The sequence below is a fragment of the Bubalus bubalis genome, chromosome 15, assembly GCF_019923935.1.
Source record: "Bubalus bubalis isolate 160015118507 breed Murrah chromosome 15, NDDB_SH_1, whole genome shotgun sequence".
NCBI classification, from domain to species: domain Eukaryota; kingdom Metazoa; phylum Chordata; class Mammalia; order Artiodactyla; family Bovidae; genus Bubalus; species Bubalus bubalis.
The window spans coordinates 16,725,585-16,749,534 of NC_059171.1; the positions used below are offsets into that span (position 1 = coordinate 16,725,585).

The following is a 23,950-nucleotide window of genomic DNA, read 5'->3' on the forward strand; positions in this document are numbered from 1 at the left end:
ATGGAAATAAAAACAAAAATAAACAAGTGGGACCTAATTAAACTTAAAAAGCTTTTGCACAGCAAAGGAAACTACAAACAAGGTGAAAAGATAACCCTCAGAATGGGAGAAAGTGATAGCAAAGGAAACAACTGATAAAGAATTAATTTCCAAAATATACAAGAAGCTTATACAACTCAATACCAGAAGAGCAAACAACCCAATCAAAAAGTGGTAAAGGGACCTGAAGAGACATTTCTCCAAAGAAGGCATACAGATGGCTAACAAGCACAAGAAAAGATGCTCAACATCGCTCATTATTAGAGAAATGCAAATCAAAACTACAATGAGATACCACCTCACACCAGTCAGAATGGCCACCATCAAAAAGTCCACAAACAATATGCTGGAGACAGTGTGGAGAAAAGGGAACACTCTTGCATTGCTGGTGGGAATGTAAACTGATACAGCCACTATGGAAGATGGTATAGAGACCCCTTAAATAGCTAGGAATAAAACCACCATATGATCCAGCAATCCCACTCCTAAGCATATACCCCGAGGAAACCCACACTGAAAAAGACACATGTACCCCAATGTTCACTGCAGCACTATTTACAAGAACTAGAACATGGAAGCAACCTAGATGTCCACCAACAGATGAATGGATAAAGAAGCTGTGGTACATATATACAATGGAATACTACTCAGCCATAAAAAGGAAAACATTTGAATCTGTTCTAATGAGGTGGACAAAACTAGAGGCCCATTATACAGTGAAGTAAGTCAGGAAGAGAAATATAAATATCGTATACTGACATATATATGGAATCTAAAGAGATGGCTCTGATGAATTTATTTTCAGGGCAGCAATGAAGAAACAGACACAGAGAACAGACCTATGGACATGGGAGGAGAGGAGGGAGAAGGGGGGATGTATGGAGAGAGTAACATAGAAATTTACAACACCATGTGTAAAACAGACAGCCAATGGGTATGACCCAGGGAACTCAAACAGGGGCTCTGCTACAGGCTGAAGGGCGGGGTGGGGAGGGAGATGGGAGGGAGGTCTGGGAGGGAGGGGACATGGGTGTACCTATGGCCAGTTCTTAAAAAACCACAAAATTCTGTAAAGAAATTATCCTTCAATTAAAAAAAATTTTTTTTTCAAAAAATGCATGCACTGAAAGAAGCCACAAGAAACTGGTAACTGACATCTCCTCCAGGAAGTAAAACTGAGGGATGAGTGAGTAAATGCTAAATTCCTCTTCTGTACTATTTGGAATTTTTACAATGTGCTCCTATTATTTTTTTCCCCTTTATTTATATTATTAAAATGGAAGGCATTTATACATTTTGGTTAAAGGTATAAAGAACTATATATACAATATGATTTTAAAGGAGCTTCATCTAAAACTGTTAAAATTAGATTTGCTACCTAAGGAGCTAAATTTCCATTTTCTGAAAAAAACTAACTTACATTTCTTGATTTCCTAAAATTAAATAATATTTTACTGGATACGACACAATGATCTTTTAATGTTTTTCTAATACTACAGGATATCCACTATTTCAACAAATATAAAATTCTTAAATCAGTGATAAATCATTAAAAACTAAATACTATCTTTTTAAGTTTCTGCCTTAATAGTAACAAAATACAATTTACATTTGTATAGAACTTGGCAGGTTACAAAATGCTCTGACACTCATCATCTTTGTTCCCCACAAGAAAACACTGAGGTAGGTAAGGCAAGTAATATGATATTGGGTCCATTTTAGGATTAGGCATCTTAAGTTAAAAGGAGTTAGTTACATGGTGTATCTGGGGTCACAGAGCTAACATGTAACAAGCCAGGAACTGATGTTTGGTCTCCTGATGCTACATGCAAGGGTCCTTCCACTAAACCACATCATTCCAAATAACCAGTTACAGTGTGCTAAGGGGTCAGGCTTATGACAGGGAGGGAGGGCTCACGGCAGGTCTGGCTGTGACAGGCAGTCTGCCAGGAGAGGAACGTACAATATAAAAATAAAGTGTGTGAAAGTGGGCCTGACTTATGAAAGGGAAATAGAACTGGGAGAAATGCCAAGAAGTACAGCAACTAAGGTGAAAACTGGGCAGCTTACCAATTAGGGAAGTCAAGGCAATACCTTTGTAGGTTTAATGTACTTAGTTAAGATAGAAGAGCAAGACTATTGGAGGGACTATATTGTAATGTGGAAAGATCATAAAGAAAAGTGTTTATAATACAATCCAAAGATTTAGAAAAGATGTCATGGAGTGTGATGTGTATGACGTATTTAATCAGAGTTAAGATGTGGCACATGATTGCTATAAAAAAACTCTCTGGGTCTGATCCTACAGTGCATGGTCATTTTAAGGCTGTGGCTTGGAACTTTTAAGAAGCATGTGTGAAATAACTTAGAACTCAATCTCACTCTACAGGAGACACCAAATAAGGAGCAAGAATTACTTTCCACACAAAAGGATTCACTCTCCTAAGATTCTAGCACAGAACTGAACAGCAGTACCTGTTTAGGGTGAGAAAATCCTTGTCAGGAGAAGGGGCCATGGACCAGAACTAAAACCAGGGTCAGGTCACCATGGTCTAAATGGAACCATGGATCTGTAATCCTGAGAAGCACACTTATATGAATTCTTAGAGCAAACACTTACTGCTGACCCAGCAGAAGCAGGCTCCTGGAGACGCATCATCCCAGCTGTCCCTTACTGTACTTTACTGTGACAAAGGGGAGAAAAGGTTGAGGGCCCCATAGTTTTAACCCTGAATTTCACCAGATACCTCCTGTAACACTTAACATCTATTCTGGAAGTTATTTTAGAAGGGTGTGTGTGTGTGTGTGTGTGTGTGTATGTGTGTTTTATTCTTGGTACATTTAGTTTTGATTTTAGGTTTGATAAATACATAGAAATCCCTGTTATTTTTGCCATTCTAACATTCATTCACCATTCTCCTGCTAACATACCCTCATTTCCCTTGAGGGAATCACTATTTCCCCACCTTCAGACCATGCATTTCTAGCAGTCAATTCCATCCCTGCTCCAGGTCAGACACGTGTCCTAGATCTAATCCAATTACTGCATCACATTCCAATGGCCACAGAGAAAGGCGCATGACCCATTCAGAAGCAGTGTGGTACAAGACTACTGGATTTCAACTAGAAAGGTATAACTGAGCAGCCGTCTTGCCACTATGAGGCAAGAGAGTAGAATCAATACAGAGGTATTAGAACAAAGAGACAAGTCTAAGTAATTCCTTTCCCTCTGAATCAAGCCATGCATGAAACCTGCTCTGCAAAGATTTTTAGTTATGTGAGGAAATAAATTCCCTTCTTGACTCAAGCCCAGTTTGAGGTGAGTTTTCTATAATTTATAACCAAGAGGTGAAACCGATGTAGTAAATTTCAAGTAGATACCAAAAAAGTGGGGAGGTTCCTGGAAAAGAGGTTTGTACAAAGAACAAACCACTGACCAACTCTAGAACTGCTATAGGTTACTCCAGATATTTAACAGTATGAAATCTCTGAAGCTGATTTCTATTTTCTGCCCCCAAACAAAAGGGCTACAATAACTGAGGGTGGGAAAAGTAGAACAAATAAGTCTTTTAAAAGGAACATGAAGGCAAAGTCTCCTTTTTGCCTCCATTTTTCTGAGTACCACCTGCCCCAGCCAATAAATGTTTACTCCAAATTAACACTGCATTTAGATATCTCATTTTATAGAGCTCTTCGAATGTTTCAGCGTTATTAGTTTTTACGACATACATGTTACATGTTACATCAATACACAATGGTGACCAAAGCCTCTTGCAAGAAACTTAGGGAATTAAGTAGCAATTTCTAAAATACCTAAATTTTAAAAGTAATTCTTAAGCTTACATGTAAGGCTTTATCTGAACATCCATGAAGCTTCAGATTTCAACTGCTTTACAATCAAAATTTCTCCCCCTCTTACTCCTTCTTTCTTGAGGAAAATAATACATACATTTAATGGGGCTGTTAGGTATTCAACATGAGGAAAACACTGGAAAAAACAACACAGCAACTCAGTAACTCCCTTCCACCCCTCACCACTCTATCTCATCCCACCCAAAAACGGGAGTGTTGAGGATATAAAATAGCCAAGGTTTTAAACAATAAAAAATTTATGGGATTCTTCCAGAAAAACACAAATCTGCTCAATACAAAGTATGTACATTAGAAAACATAACTAGAATATTTTAGCCATTATTATACACAAAAAGGCAGAGAGAGGTTTTCTTTCATGAAATCTGGATTGCAGATGTCTGGCAAAAAAAAAAAAAATTAATAATCTATCACAAAGTCCCACAACTAGTGATTCAAAATGAAAGCTTTCACTACTTACACCATATGTAAATATACATATATACTCGCTGCTTATAATCCCTTGATCTGAAGAGAAAGAGAACTGATACTCTACTGTGAAAATGGTCAGTGGGCAGACATTTTAAAATCCTTTCCCACATGAAAAGATTCCTGAAAAAGAGATCAGAAGACAACAGAAAAGCACTCAATATATATGGAGTTGTAAAGCCCGTATGAACTAGTATCTATTACACAAAGAGGGAACATGCAACAAAGTGATTAGGAAAGTCAAACATGAATTAGTCCAATAACACAGGCAAACATAAACCCTAAAAAGAACTTTATGGAACAGAAATCCACACATCTCAAAAATACGTCTATTATTAATGATGAAACACTACCAAACTTTGAGGCTCCAAGTATTAAACCTTAAATCAGTAAGAAATTGGTATGCCTTCACTAAGGGATAAAAAAGTTTGAAACAGTACATAATGAACAAGGCAGAATATATATTTTTTAAATGCAAACATATATCAAAAAGACTATTATGTACAAGGCATTAATTCTAAGGGCACTAAAATAAAATATTCCAGTATATTCTGAATAGCCACTGTCTGATTCTATTAAACAAACTTTCACTGTACCTAAAAATGTAAGCTCTATCTCATGGAGCTTATGTACCTCTCTTGAAAATAATTCAAGGTACCAATGGTGAATGCTAAGATTCTGTACTTGGTTTCCATAGTCTCCTGTATTATTCTCAAACACACCATCTGATTAATGTTCACAATGCAAAGACATTTCCATACATATAAGTAAGAAGGCAGGACAATGATGACAATATCAATGCAAATACATATAGGACTTTTTATGTACCAGGGACTGTTTCTAGCATTTTACAAATGTATAATCTTCAAAACAATTCAATGAAGTAGGGTGGTATTCTTATCCCATTTAGCAAATGGAAAAAATGAGTCACAGAAAAGTTAAGAAACTTGCCTAAGTTCACACAACCAGTATGTAGCAGAGCCACAATTCAAGAGAGTCTGGCTCTACACTCTATGCTCTTAACTTTTACAGTTCGATTCCAGCAGTCGGCTTCAATTTCAAACTTTTCTTTCCCTCTAATCTATTTTACCACTCTATGATTCAGTTGCTTGTCTGGAAAAATGGGGTTAATAACTGTTCTTACCTTACACAGTTGTTCAGTCCTTACGTGAGGATTAAATGCAACAGTCTATATAATACGCCCGGCACATACCAGTATTACAGCAACGGTTCTCAAAATGCCTATCAAATGCCTGTCACTGGAGTTGGGAATCACTGCCATAACACTAACACTCAGAATCGACCAAAAAGAATGGTCTCAATGTGTCCTTCACACTTCTCAAGTGATGCCTAAGTAAACTTGACGTTCCCAATCACTGCCATTAAAACAAGTCCACCACAAGCCTTCAGGAAAATACACATATGGACAACTTAGGAACTGCTTCTTCAGTCTGGAACGTCCTCTCCATTATTCTGTGTTCCCTCGATGCCCCCTCCCCCACTCCCACCCAATCACAAAAATAGAGTTCATTCTGGTAGAAGCAGACACTAAAAAAAATTTCTCTCATATACCAAACTGGACTTGTGTTTTAAGACACAAACTTCACTTGGTATTTTAACGTCATTTTCATCTGCACATCAGGGTGCGGGTGCTCTAAAAGGTTTCAACCAGAATGCTACTCTCAGCTTGCCTTCGCCAAAGGGCTGCAAAACTATGGAGGCTGAAAGAACAACAGCAATTCTCTAGTCCAGGGTCTAGTGCTCACCAACATTTAAGTTTGCTCCTAATTTCTTGTTGTGACAACATTCTGGGACATTTCTCACCATTCAATCGTGTTAGAGTTTCTCTTAAGGCACAGATGGAAGAGGAGAAACACTGGATGGATCCCATGGCGCTTTCGTATTCAACTTGACAACACAGCATCAAATTGTACTCCTCAAAGTAGCTGTATTAATTTAAACACTTAAGGGTATGAGAGTATCGATAGGGAGGTGGGTAGGAAGGGAAAGAGAACATACCACTGATTCAGGTTCAAAAACCAACCTGAATTTGCAATTTGTTTAGTTCTCTGTCTTTCCTCCTTCTAAATTCCCATTAAATTGATAGAAAAAAATTTAATAAATAAACTGATAAAAGAATCAGCACAGGAGAGTATAATAAATTTGGAAGCATTTCTATGAAGAGTTCACAGGCGAGAGCAGGCAAGGAAGGGGTAATAACCAAGTAAACACCAAGGGGGTTCCAAGTTAGAACCACTGGGTAGAGAGGGCAGGAGTGGGAAGAGAAATGGAAAAGGTGGAAAAGGTAGGCTAGCTTTTCCCCAGGAAGTGAAAAGAAGAAAACAGAACAAGAGTGAGCTCCTCATGCCTACTTTATACAGAGATTACATGCATCCTGGTATTCATCCCCAGGCCCCAGAAAAGGCAGGGGAGGGGAATGGCTAAAGAAACTGAACAAACCACCTCTGCAGGCACTTCCTCCGCAAGCCAGATACCAGCCAGTTCATCTTAACACTATACCTGCCAGGCAAAAAGCATCGCCCCAATGTTTCCAATGAGAGCTAGTCAGCCTTTCTAGCATCATCCTGCCATGGGGAAGACCAGGATCAAACAAGTGAAGCAATAACCTCAGCAGAAATAGAGATGATTCAAGAAACAGAAAACAACTTTTTTCAAAACTTATTTTTCTTAGAGTGATTAGAAAAGATCATATATCCATGTCTCAAGCATCAAGATGTTGCAAAAAAGAAATAACCAAAAACAAAAGAGTTCTTGTAAATTAAAATATAACTACTGAAATAAAAAGTTCAGTTAGAAGAGTCAGAAAATTAAAGTAGGAAAAAAAAAACCAAAAGGAGACAAAAAACCTGGGAGGAAGAAAAAAGAATAAAATTCAGGCGTTTTCACCATCCAATGAATAACATAGAGGAGAAATTATCAAAGAAATTTTTCCAAAGCTAAAGAAAGACAGAAGTTTTTATCTGAAAGGAACTAAAAAGGACTCATACTTAGGCACATCCTCATGAAATATCTTGATCCTTATTCAACATCAGAGACATCAGAATAAAGAAAAAAGTCTAAAAAGTTGTGAGGTGGGAGGAAACCTACAAATGAATAAGCCTCTGACAGGCATTAGCTATCTAGAACATTAGCAACACTAGCTGCTAGAAGATAATACAGGAAAGCTACCAGAGCTCTGAGAGAAACTTAGTTTCAATGTAAAATTCTACATAGGCTACTATCAACCAAGTTTGAAAGCAAAATAAAAGCATTTTCAGACACAGAAGGACTCAACAAGTTGATCTCTTAATTTTGTACCCTGAAGAAGACAGCTTAGGAAAAACACAGAACAAGAGTGAAAAGCCAAGGAAATAGGAAATACACAGGAAAATGGTGACACGACGCAGGAGTCCAGTGAAAAGAAATCCCAGGACTGCAGCTGTACAGAGACCTAACACACAATGAGTCCACATGAGAACAAGAAATCAGGGAGACCCAAAGGATGTTTTCTCAAAGAAGAATCAAATAAACTCCAGGAAGTAGATAAAATGAGTAAGAAGCTAGAAAACATTAGTGAAATGATAAAGATGGTATATGCTACTTCTTCCAACATGAAAAAAAATGGGAAAACAAAAAATCACGATCCTAGCATAGATCCATCAAACTAACACATGACAATGATTTTGAGCAATTAAGTGTGAGGAAAGTAAACCCATTTAAACAAGATGCTGGGAACATTTTCCTTCAGGTGATCAAGGAGTATGACACTGGACTTTTAAAGATGAAAATACAATTCTAGTGTAAAATTGTTTCCTCTTCCAAGATGTCCTTTGCCCTCTCATCTCTGAGTCATTTATTCATTCACTTACACAACAACAAATATTTACTCAGCATCCTGCACATCAGGCACTGTCCGAGGAGCGGACAGAACAGTCAGCAAAGAAGACAAGACCCTGCCCTTGTGGAGCCTGACTCCAATGACAGATGAGTCCTCTTCCAAGATCATGTTAAACGGTTCTCTCTCCTATGAAGCTTTCACTGAACTTCCATGTTAGGCTAAGCACTTGTCTTGTACTTTCCCTAAAGAACTCCAACTCTTTACAGAATCAAATTTAGCTTTTTACATATGCATTATCTTAACCAGTCTGCAAACAATGCAACAGCAGCAACATTTCTTAAGAATTATTTGTACCTCTAACGCACAGCACCAGGCCTAGATCAATAAATGTATTTTGAACCTTTCCATTCAACCAAAATGTAAATAAAACTGCCAAGTAAAATGCAAAGCACTGTACCAATGCTAATTATTATTTAATAGATGAGGAAGTTGAAGATCCAGATTATAAAACTAGTTTCTGGAAGAACCAAAACTAAAATCCAAAGTGCTAGGTTGAATTAAAATAAGTGGTCAAATAAAAGGCTGACTCAGAGTGGGAGAGACCACTTTTCTTACAACATTTCCAAATACACAACAAACGTCTAAGATGTAGACTCTATTTCTTCCATATGTCATGGCATAGCTTAACAATTATGTAAAGATCATTTTGAAAGCCTCTAATCAAATATATAATCTATCTTTAAAAAGCTTCAGTTTCACAGAATTGTCTATTTTTACTTTGCATAAATGCATAAATATTTGAAATGCATAAATGTTCAGAGGCTAAATGCATTTAACATAAAATATATTGGTTTTTAAAATGTCCTCACAAGAAAACCTTCAAAATCATTGCCATAAATATTTTGTGTATTTATTCCCATAATTACTGGACTTCTTATTCTTTTAAAACTTGAAAACACTAAAAAAAAAAAACCTGGAATGATTACATTAACTTCCAGTAATAACAACAAAAAGCATATGGTTTGAGTTATTGGGATATACATTTGCAAAAATTAGCAAAAAATTTAATTTACATAAATATAACTTCTATAAAAATCAGGGAACTAACACAACAGATCCTGTTATTTCACACTTTCATAGGTTACTGATAAGCACATATACTTTGTTTGGTATATGATCATATCTGTTCAATAACCCACATCATTAATACTTAATAGTAGTAGCTATGAAAATTACAATTTACCTACAGAAATACAACACTAAATAGATGAGTTAGATTGTCTATATTCACAGAAGAAGCAGTCATGGAATTGTTCCTATTTCAGTTCAACAAACATTTATCAAGGTTGCTAGATGCCAGTAGCTATTCTAGGCACTTGTAATAGTTTCACAATGAAGATATAAAAATTTCTGCCCCTGAGAGGCTTACAGTAGGGGAAATCAACTGCTAAAACTTATCTCCTAAAGACTAAAAGCTGACTAATAATTAAATGAGATTTCGAAGTACAGGATAGCCACAGAAAGGTTATCTACACATAGGTTTCAACAAACTCTAGTTTTAAATATTATTTTTAAAAAAAGTCACTTATTAAAGATACATAATACCAGGACATGAGTTGTGTGTTGTGGGTTTGATCACAGAATCAGGAGTTTAACTTACATATACTTATTATAGATTAACTTATATATAGTATTAACTTATAAACCAAAAGATTCAATAAATACTAACCAAATAGTGATTTCTACTCTAGATGCAACTAGAAGACTCAAACTTTTATCACCCACTGAAATATAAGAAAGTTTCACCTTCATTCTCCCTCTAGTACTACCACCATTACCCGAACTACCATTCGTTATTGGCTCAACTGCCAACAATCCATGGCTCAACTGCCAACAATCCAATCCCAAACTCTGCTACTCAGGCTCAGTTTCAACCACTGAGAGCTCTAATTAACCCTCAAATTTAATTCTATGCTTTTATCTTTTCCTAGGTATTTCCCAATGGAGAAGGCAATGGCACCCCACTCCAGTACTCTTGCCTGGAAAATCCCATGAACAGAGGAGCCTGGTAGGCTGCAAGTCCATGGGGTCGCTGAGGGTCGGACACAACTGAGCGACTTCACTTTCACTTTTCACTTTCATGCTTTGGAGAAGGAAATGCAACCCACTCCAGTGTTCTTGCCTAGAGAATCCCAGGGACGGGGGAGCCTGGTGGGCTGCCATCTGTGGGGTCGCACAGAGTCGGACACAACTGAAATGACTTAGCAGCAGCAACAGCAGCAGGTATTTCCCAAAGAAAATGTCAGGGCATAAAACCTCTAAAAGAGATTTTAGAAGTTAAATTTCTAAAAGATTTTGAAAGATTTTGAAATTCTTTCTTTAATATCTATGCTGACAATAAGATAACTGGTTTTTTGACTTTTAAAATGATATGTGAAATACTCATAAAACTATTAGCAAACTGTCAAGCAAGCCTGTGATGTAGGAAAACACCACTACCAACAATAATAATAAAATGCAAAGGACAAGCACTAAAAATAAGTAAAACAGTCAATACACAAATGACAAGATGCTTAGTCTATCCAGCAGTCAAAATATGTAAGATAATAACAGTAAAAATTATAAAATAATGGCAGCTAGAATTTATTGTGCTCTTATGTAAGAATGAATATGCAATAAATACTTAACTAATTCACTAATCAATCAATTACCAAATAGATAAACTACCTGGGAAAATAGGGAAAGTTTCAAAGAAGAGGTGATAACTGAGCTAGTCCTTCATGGATGCAAACTCACTAGGCAAAGACTAGGGGTAAGGAGAAACACTCAAAGGTGGGGGAGCAGATGAGGCAAAAGCATATACCAAAACACTAAAACACGAACCCAGCCTTTATTCTAGGAACCCATTCTTACTGTGAAGCTGAAGTAACTTCATCAGATTTTTCTCTATCTTTAATTTTTAAAGAACTATTTGATCAAAAAAACAACAGCACCTATGACATCTCTTACATGTGGAATATAAAAAGAAATATAAATGAACTTACTAGTGAAACAGAAACAGACTCACAGACTTGGAGAACAGGCTTCTGGTTGCTGGCGGGGGAAGGGTCAGGGAAGGGACAGCTGGGGAGTTTGGAATGGGCATGTACATACTGCTATATTTAAAATGGATAACCAACAAGGATCTACCATATAGCATATAGAAGTCTGCTCAGTGTTATGTGGAGGGGAGGGGGGCTTGGGGGAGAATGGCTGAATCCCTTCGCTGTTCACCTGTTCCCCTGGAACTATCACAACATTGTTAATCACCTATTCTTCAATACAAAAAAAAAAAAAAAAGATAGCAATAGAACTGAAAATCAAGAACAGTTCATCGCTAATGAGATTTCTTTCAAAGACAAGAATAATTCTACACAAAGGGTATTACTTAGGTGGTTTTCCAAGAGTCAATCCTCTTAAAATAAATAAAAAATGTAAAAGAAATTGCCAACCTAGAATTCTTTACACAGCAAATAAATCATTCAAAAGTAAAGTGAGATAACATTTTCATACAAGAAAAAACAAAAAAACGAGAGCGATTTTATTACCATCATAAGGAAACACTAAAGAACACTGTTCAGGCAACTGAGAAATGCAAAAAAAGAATAAAGAGCAAAAAAAGTATAAATTTAAACACCATCAAAAATAATAAGAATTATTATTTAAACAGCCTTGTGCTGTTAAAAAGTATAAATTTAAACACCATCAAAAATAATAAGAATTATTATTTAAACAGCCTTGTGCTGTTTAAAATGTTTAAAATGTTAAAATTACAAGAAACAACAAAATGTGTAACAAAAACCCAAACAGCATATAAAGCCTAAAAGAAAATTTTCTGTACTCTTAGGAAAAGACTGGAGTGAGTGTTAACAGGTCGAGGACAACTGTTTCACTTGTCACATTTTTTGAAAGCCATGCCTCTGAAATTCAAACAATCAAGATTATCCTTCCAGTGAACATTCCTAAAAAAAATCAAATATTAAACAGGATGATAACTATCCCTCACACTGCCAACCTTCATAACAATGGTGCTTTTTTAAAATAATACATAAATGAAGAAAAGTAGCATAAGTAGTACAGAATATTTTTGAGATTTAACAAGAGCTGCTATCAAGGCAATACCCAGAAAGAACATATGTACAGCTCCTGAGCCATCTCATGCAGTTCTGGATTCCTTTTTGTATTTGGGAATCAGACCCTTCCATACTTCCCCAGGCCCAAGGAAAACCAACTTATGAGAATAATAATTAGACTATTTCAAATGTATGATCTCCAAACATGTTAGGTGGAATCTGCCTTCTAAATAGAAGTGCAAATAGGGTAAAATCCTTCCTTTGATAATTGGTGAAGGAGATACCTGAGAATAATTATCCCATCCAAATCTACCTTTTAGAACTATAGTATACCTTCATGGTTTCTATTTATTAACCACAGAAATAAAGTATTTTTGTATACTTAGAATACATAAAAGGCTGTATTCTTCCTATGGACTCAAAATGGTAACATTAATATTTAAAATAAATAGATATTCCATTTCATACAGTATTACTCCGTATTTCTACCCGGTAACTTTAAATACCAAATGCACTGAATTTAGCCCTGAAATGGTTTTAAAACACTTCCCTAACTGGAGTATAATTATTTTCAATTAAAGCATTGTTCTGCCATTCAGGAGTCATCTGATTTACATAAATGTTAGTTAAGCACCATAGAAATTCTAAAATATATAATTAGAATGTCACAAATCACTTAATCCATTCTGTCAAAACAGGGATTATTTTAACTTCTGTTTCACTTCGTTTAAAAGAAAACCTATTTACTTTATTTTCTCTAACAGAAAAAAAAAATTAGTAGGATAAACTTACAACATACTTCCCCAATCAAACTTTAAAATGATTCTGGTTAACCACAAATTGACTCAAGTAGTTAAGTATTTTTCCGAATGTATTTTACTGAAACATGTCTGACAACATGTAATAATGACATGTAGTTACTGGGATACTGTTTTACAGAATTACAAATTATTTCACTGATTTATTATTCTTAGTCATTCGCAGATTTTAAAAAGGTCACTTTGGTCTTGTAAATTATCCAAGTTAACTAGGTGCATTGCTAGGCTAAAGTAAACAATTTTGTAAATAGCTCTTTTACTTAGGGTTAAAACATAGCCATAAAATTTATCATTAAATAACACATTCTCACTAAGCTGAATTTACCAGAAAAAAAAATTATAATTGAGCTCTATTAATTTCAAACGTCCTGAGATATTTGGGGAAATAAGACAAAAATTGTTCTTCAGTTATTTTTAAGATTCAGAAACATAATACTTCAACTGTTTATCAACCATAGGTTATAATGCAAAAAAACTTATGATAAAGAAACACCATAACTATTACAAAAATAAAATTCTAGCCATAACTTACTGAACTCAAGTTAATAAAGAACATGCAACACTGATTCCAAATGAAGAAGAGGAGTGCCCTGGTGGTTTCTCCGTGACTAAACCAAAAATTATCCTAATAAATGAATTAAACAATCATATGACTCCTGTATTTGCCACACAAAGATCTGTGACTAATTCTCACACCTCATACTAGATCCTTTTACACTGTGAAGTCTTTTCTTTCTTCACACTAATATTTTCCTTGTAACAAAACACTATATAGTCAGCTTCTAAAATATGAATCTTTAGAAATGAGATTGGCAAAACAATTTTAAAATACTTACTGTTTTGTTTCGTAATCTAATTATGTCTGAGACAGAGCCAGCTCCACAGTACTCCATAACAATCCAGAGGTCTGTGTTCTTAAAGTAACTGCCATAGTACTTTACAACATATGGGCTAAATAAAAATATATAGACAATTAAGTTCAGTTAATTCTCAAAGAAAATTATTTCTTAATACCAATGCAAAGTATTTTCAGCATTTCATAATGTTTCAATAAGTAAACTTAATGAGTAAACTATTATACATGGCATTGTCTCTATGTAGGGTACCAACTATGTATAAATAGGCTTTAATTCACAGATGAAATTTAACAGGATTACAAACCAGAGGAGGTCCAAATGTTCTGAGTAATTCCCAAGAAAATAAAGCTTTGTTTTGGCAAAGGACACATTATTTAACATAAGGAACAAATGAAAATATTTTACTTTAATTAAAGCATTTTAAACATAAGTCTTTAAAGGATTTTATATCCAGTCAAATATTAACACTCAACTTTGTATTTCAATAAGGCCCCCCAAATTTTTTAAATTCTCTTTTATTTTGACCTTTAAAATCCTAGAGAAAAATAATAATAATTTTTTTTTGCTTTAAATTCATATAATTAAAGTTACTGACAATTTAAAATATTTCTGAGATGAGGTCTTAGGTTTTTTACAGTAGAATAAACTATGTAGCCAAGTTGCTTTTAGGAAGACTTAAAATGGGGCAAATGACCATCACATTATTAAGGATATGCTATGTACAGTGATGTGTAAAATATTCTGTCCAACTCAAAAAGGCAGAATATCAACATTCACAGACTAAATAAAAAGATGAAAATATATAAGGAAGCATAAAGGAGTACACAGCTTAAATACTATAAGAGCCCAAAGGTGGAAGTGACCATGGAAGAATCACACTAGAGGACTTTGCAGAAATGGTGGGATTTGAATTATGTGGGGGGGGGGGGAACGTTAAAACTTCAAGACATGGGTGTAGAAGAGAAGTAAGAACATTTGGAAAAGAGAAAGACCGTGAGCAAAGGCACAAAAACAGAAGGGGAAAAAACCAAGAATGACATGTTTAGAGGACAACTTGTTCAACAGCTATTTCCATAGAGAAGCAGCTATCATGAAAACTGGCATCAGTGTAAGATGAGACACAGGAATCAAATAAGCAAAACAGAACAATAGAGAATGGAAAGTACTATAAAATATGACATAAAAAAACTACCAAAAGAACAGATTAAGAGAATTCGGTCGGGGAAAGACTTCTCAATAAAGCCTTTGTGATTTTAGCCATCTTGAAGTCAAGGGTAGAGCTGACTGGTTGGACCTTAAACTGAAACAGGCACCTACAGGGCTAGAATTCAGTCCCGTTTTATCCCTACTGCTCCTCATTCCCTCTTGCACAGGCTTACTTTGGTCTCCTTGTAGTTTTCCCCTCCATTTTAATCTATGTTCCATATAACTGACAGGTAACTTTCCTTTAAAACAAAAGTCAAAGCTAACCATGTTGCCTTCCTGATTTTAAAAAACTTCCAATGACTCTCCATTACCGAAGGGAAAAAGAACTGCTTCACATCACATACAAGACCTTTCAAAGTCTACCTCTCTAGCCACATCTCTCATTGCTCCCCATCTCACACCTTAAATTTGCAGACAACACTCAACTTTGCTAGGTGGAGGGACTGGAAAGTATTACCAAGAGTTCATAAATATTCACTAAAACATTTAAAAGTACTTCTTTACAAATGAATCTACACTATAGAGCCAGAACTTTAACTGATGGGAAACATAAAAAAGCATTCTTGACAACGCTTCCTTGGGGTATGACTGCCTGTGTAGAAACTTCCATACGAAGTACTGCTCTTATACCTGGCTGTACACCAGAATCACCTGTGACCCAGGTCCCATACCTTAGAGCCTCTAACTAAATAGGGCTCTTAAAACCTCTACAGGTGACTTTGATATACACCCATAGTCAAGCTTCACTCCAGAAGATAAGACGGTGTATCCTTCAGAGAACTTCTTTAAATATTAATTTTCTTTTTCAAAATCTTGAAAAGTGTTAACTTAGCAATGCATTCAAGATTATGTTCGCTGAAAAGCACACAGAAAATATATATTTTATCTTGCAATCTACACTAAGAAATCAGCAACTCTAAGGGTAGGATTGACAGCTCCTACAAAAATTAGAGATTCTAAACTGGGCAGAAACCTAAAACGGCAGCTCCATCTCTTGAGGGATGAGTCAAGGCAACACCTTTGGGGAAAGGTAAAATTCTCTTCAAGTGGCCCATTCCAATACACAGTCGGTTAGATGGACCAAAGTCCAACAATTCTACATCATTAAAATTGGCCTCAATAATTTTAACCTAGGACACATACTCAAATCCAGTTTTTATCATTCATCTCAGCATTCATTCACTGACCCTCAACTCAAACCAAGCATCAGACCACATAAACCAGACAGACACAATTCTGCCCCTCCTACGGCACAAAGTAGCCTGAGATACTCAGGTATTCCAGAAGCAAACCAACAAATAAATATGATTACTAACTGTGGTAAGAAGAGGAGTGCTATGAGACAAACTGGATGAGACTTAATTTTGCATTCACTATTTCTGGTAGTAAAACTGTCCCTGCTGCTGCTAAGTCACTTCAGTCGTGTCCGACTCTGTGCGACCCCATAGACGGCAGCCCACTAGGCTCCTCTGTCCCCGGGATTCTCCAGGCAAGAACACTGGAGTGGGTTGCCATTTCCTTCTCCAATGCATGAAAGTGAAAAGTGAAAGTGAAGTCGCTCAGTCGTGCCTGACTCTTAGCAACCCCATGGACTGGAGCCTACCAGGCTCCTCCATCCATGGGATTTTCCAGACAAGAGTACTGGAGTGGGGTGCCACTGCCTTCTCCGAAACTGTCCCTAGTTCATATGAAAGAATGGAATAGTGCAAAGGAAGCTGCTAGAGGAGAGTCTGAGCCCTTGATCCTTCATAACTGCTCACTTATAAGTAATATGAGGGCTTCCCTGGTGGTTCAGCTGGTAAAGAATCTGCTTGCAATGCAGGAGACCTGGGTTCAATTGGGAAGATCCTCTTGAGAAGAGAATGTATACCCAGTCCAGTATTCTGGCCTGGAGAATTCCATGGACTGTATAGTTCATGGGGTTGCAAAGAGTCAGACACGACTGAGTGACTTTCACTTTCACACACTTTCCATGGTAGCCCCTGCCTTGGGAAGCACTGGAATATATGAAAAACTTTGCAAGTAGACATAGGTAAGCTTTTAACAAAATATTCTTCCTCCATTGATGCCTGTGGATTATAAATAACATTTGGGAAAAAAAGAAATGCTTAAACTCCAAAGTTTATATGTAATAATGATCATCCTTGCTTTCTGTTTTATCCCCAATACCTCCCTTCTTATATTACTCATACAAAAGCAATGAATAGGTAAACAAATTAACAATCCCCAAAAAATTAACAGAAGGGACCTAATTCGGTCCTCCCTAAAGTAATAACATTTAAGCTAGTGTCAAAGGTTAGCTAGAAGTTAATCAGTTATAAAGAGCATTCTGGTACCAAAAACTGTCTGTACAAAGACCCTGAGGAGAAAAGGAGCAAATTATTGTCGAGGGATCAGTGTACCTAGAATAAAGTGAGTGAAAAATAAAGCAGAACACAGACGGAGGTAGGAGCTAATGACGAAGGGCCTCAAAACCAAAGAAAGGAAGCTGGGCCTTAACAGATACGCAAGAGAAGAATTTTAAGCAGAGGAAAGACACGATCTAATTTATACTTTCTTTTTACACTTATGATTTATACTTTTAAGATTCCTCTGGCTGTTGTTTCAAAGTTGGACTGTAGGAAAGTACACATGCACATGGGTAGACCAGTTAGAATTTTCTGTTGCCAGACACTGTATTAAGAGTATCATTTTATTTTCTGTATTTATGCCAGTGTGACATCCGGGACCTACTGACAATGCCTCCACTGTTGCTCTCAGGCTGGGTAATTACTGTGAGCAGATCTTACATATGCAAACAAGCTAATCTGGAGTACATTCTCTCAACCACCTCCAGGGCTACTACTCCCCAGCCCTAATCACCCTAGGGCCATATACCAGACAACTAGGGACAACCTCCAGCATAATGAAATTATTCAGTCCAGCCAATCCTAAACCTATTTGTTGCGATTCTGCTCTTCTCCCAGGAGAAGATGAGCCCACATCCTTCTACTCAACCATCTTGGATTCAGAATGCCTCAGTAAGCATTACCACGAACAAAGCGAGTGGAGATGACAGAATTCCAGCTGACCTATTTCAAATCCTAAAAGATGATGCTATGAAAGTGCTGCACTCAAGATACCAGCAAATTTGGAAAACTCAGCAATGGCCATAGGACTGGAAAAGGTCAGTTTTCATTCCAATCCCAAAGAAGGGCAATGCCAAAGAATGTTCAAACTACCCCACAATTACCCTCATTTAACATACTAGCAAGATTATGCTCAAAATCCTTCAAGCTAGGCTTCAACACTACGTGAACCAAGAACTTCCAAATGCACAAGCTGAATTTACGAAAAGGCAGAGGAACCAGATATCAAATTGCCAACATCTGATGGGTCTTAGAAAAAGCAAGGGGATTCCAGAAAAGCATCTATTTCTGCTTCATTGACTATATTAAAGCCTTTGACTGTGTGGATCACAACCAACTGTGGAATATTCTTATAGAGATGAGAATACCAGACTACTTTACCCGCCTCCTGACAAACCTGTATGCAGGACAAGAAGCAACAGTTAGAACCAGACAGGAAACAACAGACTAGCTCAAAATCGGCAAAGCAGTACGTCAAGGCTGTATATTGTCACCCTGCTTATTTAACTTATATGCATGGGAAATGCCAGGCTGTATGAATCACAAGCTGGAATCAAGAATGCCAGGAGAAATATCAACAACCTCAGTCATGCAGATGATACGACTCTAATGGCAGAAAGAGAGGAGGAACTAAAGAGCCTGTTGATGAAGGTCAAAGAGGAGAGTGAAAAAGCTGGCTTAAAACTCAACACTCAGAAAACTAAGATCATGGCATCTGGTCCCATCAATTCATGACAAATAGGTGGAGAAAAACTGGAAACAGTGACAGACTTTATTTCCTTGGGTTCCAAAATCACTACAGACAGTGACTGCAGCTGTGAAATTAAAAAACACTTGTTCCTTGGAAGAAAAGCTATGACAAACTTAGACAGCATATTAAAAAGTGGAGACGTCACTTTGCTAACAAAGATCCATATAGTCAAAGCAGTGGTTTTTCAGTAGTCATGTATGGATGTGAGAGCTGGACCATAAAGAAGGCTGAGCACCAAAGAATAGATGCTTTTGAACTGTGGTGCTGGAGAAGACTCTTGAGAGTCCCTTGGACTACAAGGAGATCAAATCAGTCAATCCTAAAGAAACCCAACCCTGAATATTCATTGGAAGGACTGATGCTGAAGCTGAAGCTCCAATACTTTGGCCACCTGATGAGAAGAACTGACTCATTGGAAAAGACCCTGATGCTGGGAAAGATTGAGGGCAGGAGGAGAAGGGGACAACAGAGGATGAGATGGTTGGATGGCATTACCGACTCAAAGGACATGAGCCTGAGCAAACTCTGGGAGATGATGAAAGACAGGAAAGTCTGGTGTGCTGCAGTCCATGGGGTCACAAAGAGTCAGACACAACTTAGCAACTGAATAATAATAAACCTGTTTATTCAGTTCACCCATTCCTTCCCACAGAGACCACAATAAAAGATCTTGCCCACATTTCCCTCTCTTTCCATCTGCCTCCTGACTGATCGTGGTGTTTCCCCCCATGGGTCCTCCCTCTCTCACCCCTATCCTTCTTGGATCTTTGTGTATAAAAATCTATCTCTGGATATGCTAGTCTCATCATAACTGAAGAATAATAAAACCTACATTTTAAAAAATAGATGGTGGCTTGGGAGTGGGAGTAGAAGAAATAGAAAACAAAGAAAGATTTTCAAGGTCCACTCAATGCAATTCTTTTTTATTTTATTGGATTATAGCTGTTTTACAGTGTTGTGTTGGAGAAGGAAATGGCAATCCACTCCAGTGTTTTTGCCTTGGAAATTCCATGGACACAGGAGCCTGGTGGGTTACAGTCCATGGGGTCACAAAAGAGTCGTACACGACTTAGCAACTGAACAACAATGTCGTGTTAGTTTCTGCTATCCATCAAAGTGAATCAGCTACACATATACATATATCCCCTCTTTTATGGTTTCCTTCCCATTTAGGTCACCACAGATACACAATACCAATTTGATGATAATGTATAATGGCAAGTTAGAAGACAATAAGCAAGGTTCCTACTGCATTTTATCTACTGTGTCTCCTTTCAACTGCACACTAAGTATAAATTTAAGATTGACAAATTAAAGATTAAAACTTCAAGCCAGCACTTTGAAAAATTACAAACACAGACACAAATCAGCTCAGAGAGTTCAAGACCTGGGACTCTAACTCAGTCTGTTTCCACAGACATAAATATCATTCATTCATCACTCATTCATTATCATTTTAAACATAATCAACAAACATTCACTGAACAACATATAGAGTCTTGTGGCAGATGCTAGGGAGAAAAATTGGTAGACTTTAGGCTAGTGACAAACAAGAAAAGGCAGTCCAGGCAATGGGGAACCCATGAAGAGTTCCTTCCACATTTTTTTTTTTTAAATTTTATTTTATTTTTAAATTTTACATAATTGTATTAGTTTTGCCAAATATCAAAATGAATCCGCCACAGGTATACATGTGTTCCCCATCCTGAACCCTCCTCCCTCCTCCCTCCCCATACCATCCCTCTGGGTCCTCCCAGTGCACCAGCCCCAAGCATCCAGTATCGTGCATCGAACCTGGACTGGCAACTCGTTTCATACATGATATTTTACATGTTTCAATGCCATTCTCCCAAATCTTCCCACCCTCTCCCTCTCCCACAGAGTCCATAAGACTGTTCTATACATCAGTGTCTCTTATGCTGTCTCGTACACAGGGTTATTGTTACTATCTTTCTAAATTCCATATATATGCGTTAGTATACTGTATTGGTGTTTTTCTTTCTGGCTTACTTCACTCTGTATAATAGGCTCCAGTTTCATCCACCTCATTAGAACCGATTCAAATGTATTCTTTTTAATGGCTGAGTAATACTCCATTGTGTATATGTACCACAGCTTTCTTATCCATTCCCATGAAGAGTTTATGCAAGAAAATAATACAATCAAATAGCACTGAAGCAGGAGTATCCAGTGCAAGACTGCCAGGGGTCAAAGGTGACAGAGTCAAAGCCCTGGGCAAGTTAGCTAACTGTACAATTATTTAGATATACTGATGTCTTTCTTTTAAACCACACATTGATTATCAAAGGCTGGAGAGGAAGCAAAGAGAGCTTCCTTCAAAACACTAGCTCAGTGTTACTTATCATTTTAAGCAACACACAAAGTTTTAGTTTGGCCATAACGCCTAAGAATCTTGACTAAGCCACCATATGGACTTACAGGACATATGAGAACCCAGCAATTCTATGTATTCTTGGCATGGTCAAATACAATAGTTAAATATGACTTTGAAAACTCCAGTGGGTGGAGGGACAAGGAAGATGCAAGTGAAATTACAGCATACACCGGGAAGCAAAAGTGAAACGTGATGCCTTGACAACTGGGGGAACCCAGGAGGCAGCCTACTCCTTTCTCCAGTGCCATCCCCCTGCCTCTCACTCTCCTGTCCCATTCACTTCCTCTCCCCATTGAACACTTTCAGCCCAGTGAAACTACACAGCACGCTCCTTTTTCTTTTTGCTTTCTTGGCTTCCTCTCATCTCATGCCTAACGTACCAATCCTTGCCACTCCTCTGTCTCCATTTCAGAAACCCCCAAACTCTTGCCCTAACGGTCTTCCTCTGTTATCACAACTCAAAATAGAAGTAGTGTTTAAAAAAAAAAAAAAAAATTAAGGGGAAAGAAAACAAGAAAAACCAGAGGGGGAAAAAATAGAAAACTTTCCTTACCTATTTGTTCCTTACATAGACACCACTTGTGGTACACGTTATTATATTTGGACTGATCATTATATTTAACCTTCTTACTGAGATTCAAATGTTAATGTTTCCTGTCTAAAAGGTAATTAAATTTGTATATTAACTTGAATTTCAACTTAATTGAAGAAAATCATGTTTTGTTAAAGGTATTTTTTTAATAACAGGTTTAGATTAGATTGACAGCAAAACTGAGTGAAATGTAGCCCCCCACAACAAGTATAGCTTCCCAATTATCAACATCCCCTACCAGAGTGGGACATTTGTTACAACCGAAAAATCTATACTGACACACATCACTGTCAACCAAAGTCCATATTTTACATTAGGATTCACTCATGGTGGTGTACATTCTTTGGGTTTCAGCTGTATACACTGTTTCAGCACCATACAGAGTAATTTCACAGCTCCACCTAATCATTCCCTCGCTCCACCATCCTAACCCCAGGCAACCACCGATCTTTTCACAGTCTCTATAGGTGTTTTCTGCCTGGCTGTCATATGGTTGAAATCATACAATATGTAGCCTTTTCAGATCATCCTCTTTCACCAGTAATACCCAAACTTCCTCTATGTTTCTTCATAGCTTGATAGCTCATTTCCTTTTGTATGTGCTAAGTCACTTCGGTCATTCCCTACTCTTTGCAACCCCATGGACTGTAACCTCCAGGCAAAATACTGGAGTGAGTTGCCATACTTTCCTCCAGGTGATCTTCCTGACCCAGGGATCAAACCCATGTCTCATGTCTCCTGCATTGTCAGGCGGGCTCTTTACCACTAGCCCAACTGAATAATATTCCATTGTCTGGATACATATCACAGATTACCCATCTACCTACTGAAGGACATCTTGGCTGGTTCAAAGGAGCAAGACTGCTGGATAATATGGTTAAAAGAATGTTTAGTTTCAGAATAAAACTGTCAAACTGACTTCTAAACTGGCAATATTATTTTGCATTTCCACCAGCAATGAAAAGAAGTTCCTTCAGCTCCACAATCTCACCAGCTTTTGGTGCTGTCAGTCTTCTGGATTTTGGGCATTCTAACAGGTGTATGGAGAAGGCAGTGGCACCCCACTCCAGTACTCTTGCCTGGAAAATCCCATGGATGGAGGAGCCTGGTGGGCTGCAGTCCATGGGGTCACAAAGAGTCGGACACGACTGAGCGACTTCACTTTCACTTTTCACTTTCATGCATTGGAGAAGGAAATGGCAACCCACTCCAGTGTTCTTGCTGGAGAATCCCAGGGACAGGGGAGCCTGGTGGGCTGCCGTCTATGGGGTTGCATAGAGTCGGACACGACTGAAGCGACTTAGCAGCAGCAGCTGCAGCAGCAATAGGTGTATAGTGGTATCTCATTTTAATTTGTATTTCTTTGATGACATAGAATGTGGGGCATCTTTTCATATCTTTATTTGCCATCTGTATATCTTCTCTGGTGAGATGTCCATTAAGGCCTTTGGTTAATTTTTTAACTGGGTTATTTGCATGTTGAGTTTCTTTAATTCTTTGTATAGTTTAGATAACATTCCTTTATCAGATAAGTCTTTTGCAAATATTTTCTAAAATATACTTTTAATGTTCTCATTATGAGCATGTGATAATTAAAATACTAAAGAAATGGCTATTTTTCATTATGTAAGTTTCATCAACAGCCTTCTACAATCTTCTACAATGTTCTATATTAATAGCGGTAATACAGTGTTTTCACAAAGGCAATGTGAATGCTCTCCTATGAAAACAGAATTTTTTCCAAAATAAATCTAAACCATAGCAACTGGTTTCTTGGTCCACCCAAAATATGAATTCATATACATGAGCTGGTAAAAACTGCCAAAGTTAATCACAAATCCTTCAATATGGTGAATGTCAGTATTTTTTTTTTTTT

The 23,950-nt window shown here is 37.2% G+C and overlaps 1 protein-coding gene across 8 annotated transcripts in view; it reads right to left on the minus strand.

The window, feature by feature from the left end:
* STK3 (serine/threonine kinase 3) overlaps positions 1–23,950 on the minus strand; it is a 305,298-nt gene that overhangs the window by 228,809 nt on the left and 52,539 nt on the right. For all 8 annotated transcript variants that reach the window (XM_025265081.3, XM_025265080.3, XM_006048776.4 and 5 more), the window contains exon 4: positions 13,982–14,096. In XM_025265081.3, coding sequence (XP_025120866.1) covers positions 13,982–14,096 — 115 coding nt within the window. The remainder of the gene's footprint in view (positions 1–13,981; positions 14,097–23,950) is intronic.